The 2,500-nt window shown below is 29.6% G+C and overlaps 1 protein-coding gene across 1 annotated transcript in view; it reads right to left on the bottom strand.

Moving 5' to 3' along the window:
- LOC137640056 (glutamate receptor ionotropic, delta-2-like) overlaps positions 1 to 2,500 on the bottom strand; it is a 12,463-nt gene that overhangs the window by 410 nt on the left and 9,553 nt on the right. Inside the window, exon 8 of the mRNA XM_068372477.1 lies at positions 1,159 to 1,285. Within this exon, the coding sequence (XP_068228578.1) occupies positions 1,159 to 1,285 (127 nt within the window). The remainder of the gene's footprint in view (positions 1 to 1,158; positions 1,286 to 2,500) is intronic.

The raw sequence follows: 2,500 nt of genomic DNA, 5'->3' as shown, positions 1-2,500 counted from the left end.
AACCAGACTTTATAACGTTTGCAACGCTTCCAGAAGGCGATAACCAGACTTTATAACATTCGCAAAACTTTGGAACGCTTCCAGAAGGTGAAAACCAAACTTTATAACGTTTGCAACGCTTCCAGAAGGCGATAACCAGACTTTATAACGTTTGCAAAACTTTGGAACGCTTCTAGAAGGTGAAAACCAGACTTTATAACGTTTGCAAAACTTTGGAACGCTTCCAGAAGGCGATAACCAGACTTTATAACGTTTACAAACGTTTGCAACGCTTCCAGAAGGCGATAACCAGACTTTATAACGTTTGCAAAACTTTGGAATGATTCCAGAAGGTGAAAACCAGACTTTATTACGTTTGCAAACGTTTGCAACGCTACCAAAAGGCAGAACTCACTAGATACAACACCACAACCACTCATAGCACAGCCTCTCTAAGGTTTACCATTTTGTTAATCTTAGTGTAATATTTTAACATTTCTATTCAAAAGAGCTCCTCCCTATCTTATCCCTAAGAAGAGGGTGAATGTTGAGGATATGCACCTCTGGAAATAAGTATGTCGTGCCCTTATATTAAGATGATATCAAAGAGGGTACACTCAGGTAGACTATTCTGTTTCCTTATTTGCTTTCCCCACAGAGCTATTTTCCTTGTTGGAGCCCTTGGGCGTATAGCAGCCTGCTTCTCCAACTAAGGTTGTTGTTTAGCTAATAATAATAATAATAATAATAATAATAATAATAATAATAATAATAATAATAATAATAATGACAATGACAATAATAATAATAATAGTAGTAGTGATAATAATAATAATAATAATAATAATAATAATAATAATAATAATAATGATGATAATAATAATAATAAAAAAAGTAATATTAGTAATAGTAATAATAATAATAATAATAATAATAATAGTAATAATAATTATGATGATGATAATAATAATAATAATAATAATAATAATAATAATAATAATGATAATATTAATAATAATAATAATAAAAACATATTCAGACTCAAGTTGTGGCTTACAGGTTTGCAATTCTTATTGATATACTTTAGAAATAACTCTAATGCAATATAAATCTTATGTAGCTACCGTATATAGGTTTCTTTCCCATTGTAATTCATTTCCTTCATGAATAAACACTTACCTGTAGATGTATAACAGTGAAGGCTCTTGGACCACTTTCCTGGATAATGTTATTTCGAGTTGACACTTGCCGAAATTCGTTCTCTACCCACTTGGTGATCAAACCGCCTTCAGTCATGTAGGAAAGCCTGTACATAGGAATACATTTTTATCATTATTATTATTATTATTATTATTATAATTATTATTATCATTATTATTATTATTATTATCATTATTATTGTTATTATGTGGCAATACAGCCGCTCTCAGCGAGCGGCTTAGCCAATGAGATTTCGCCACACAAGCAACCTCATTATTTACTCCGCCCACGACGCCTGAGGCAGCCAATGTAAATCCACTGCCTCTCTGCCTAAGCCAGAGTTTCCATATTATTATCATTATTATTATTATTATTATTATTATTATTATTATTATTATTATTATCATTATTATTATAAGGTAATACCACCGACTTGGTAAGCAGATTAGTCAATCAGATTTCGCCACCCTAGCAACCTGTAAATGGAAATACATTTTTGCGTTGATATCAGCGAGATGACTTTTATCAAAGCTGCAAACTGTTAAACAGAAGTGTATGATGAAGTGCTATCGTTTATCATAGCTTTTTATATATTAAAATCCTATACTAAATTAGGGTTCAATATAAGAATTGTAAGCTAATGTGCGAGAGGGCCGCTAGGTGAATGTAACTAACCCTATTTCAACAGATCATGAGTTTGTATACATGCCGTTCCGAGTAATAACGTCAGAAAAATTCAAAGAAAATCATTCATGAATAGGCAGGCTCAAACAGGTTATCATTGTGAGGGGAGAGATATGTATACAAAAAAAAGAGAAAAACATTTAGCATGCAATAGAATATTAGAAATATTCTAATCTTCCTTGTTCATTGTTATTACAAATAAATTAGAAATATTATTTTCGACATTGTTCACAACCAAGCAATTGAAAAATAACTTATTTTCTACAGTGATAAGTTATGAGTATAATAAAGAAATTTCATTTTTCTACGTTTTGAATAATGTTCCTGAACAGGCTGATCCAAAATGTCATAAAATTTTATTTTTAAATTTTGAAGTGTCTTTTTTCTTGTAGTTACTGAACGCTATAAACCAAATAAAGAATATATGATTGAAAATAATGCAATCAAATATAATTATCAGATTTAGAATTTTTTTTATTTTTACTAAAACCTATAATCTAAATATGAAAATAATTCATATGCTTAAGAATAATGTCATAAAATACTGTTTTCCATTTTTTTTTTTTTTACTGAAAACTACAAACCAAACAAAAATATTTTTATAACTAATGTCATATGATTCAAAAATGTCTAAGTT

The sequence above is a fragment of the Palaemon carinicauda genome, chromosome 1 (genome assembly GCF_036898095.1).
Source record: "Palaemon carinicauda isolate YSFRI2023 chromosome 1, ASM3689809v2, whole genome shotgun sequence".
NCBI classification, from domain to species: Eukaryota; Metazoa; Arthropoda; class Malacostraca; order Decapoda; family Palaemonidae; genus Palaemon; species Palaemon carinicauda.
The sequence above is the reverse complement of the archived record's forward strand: the minus strand, read 5'-3'. Positions and strand labels throughout refer to the sequence as shown.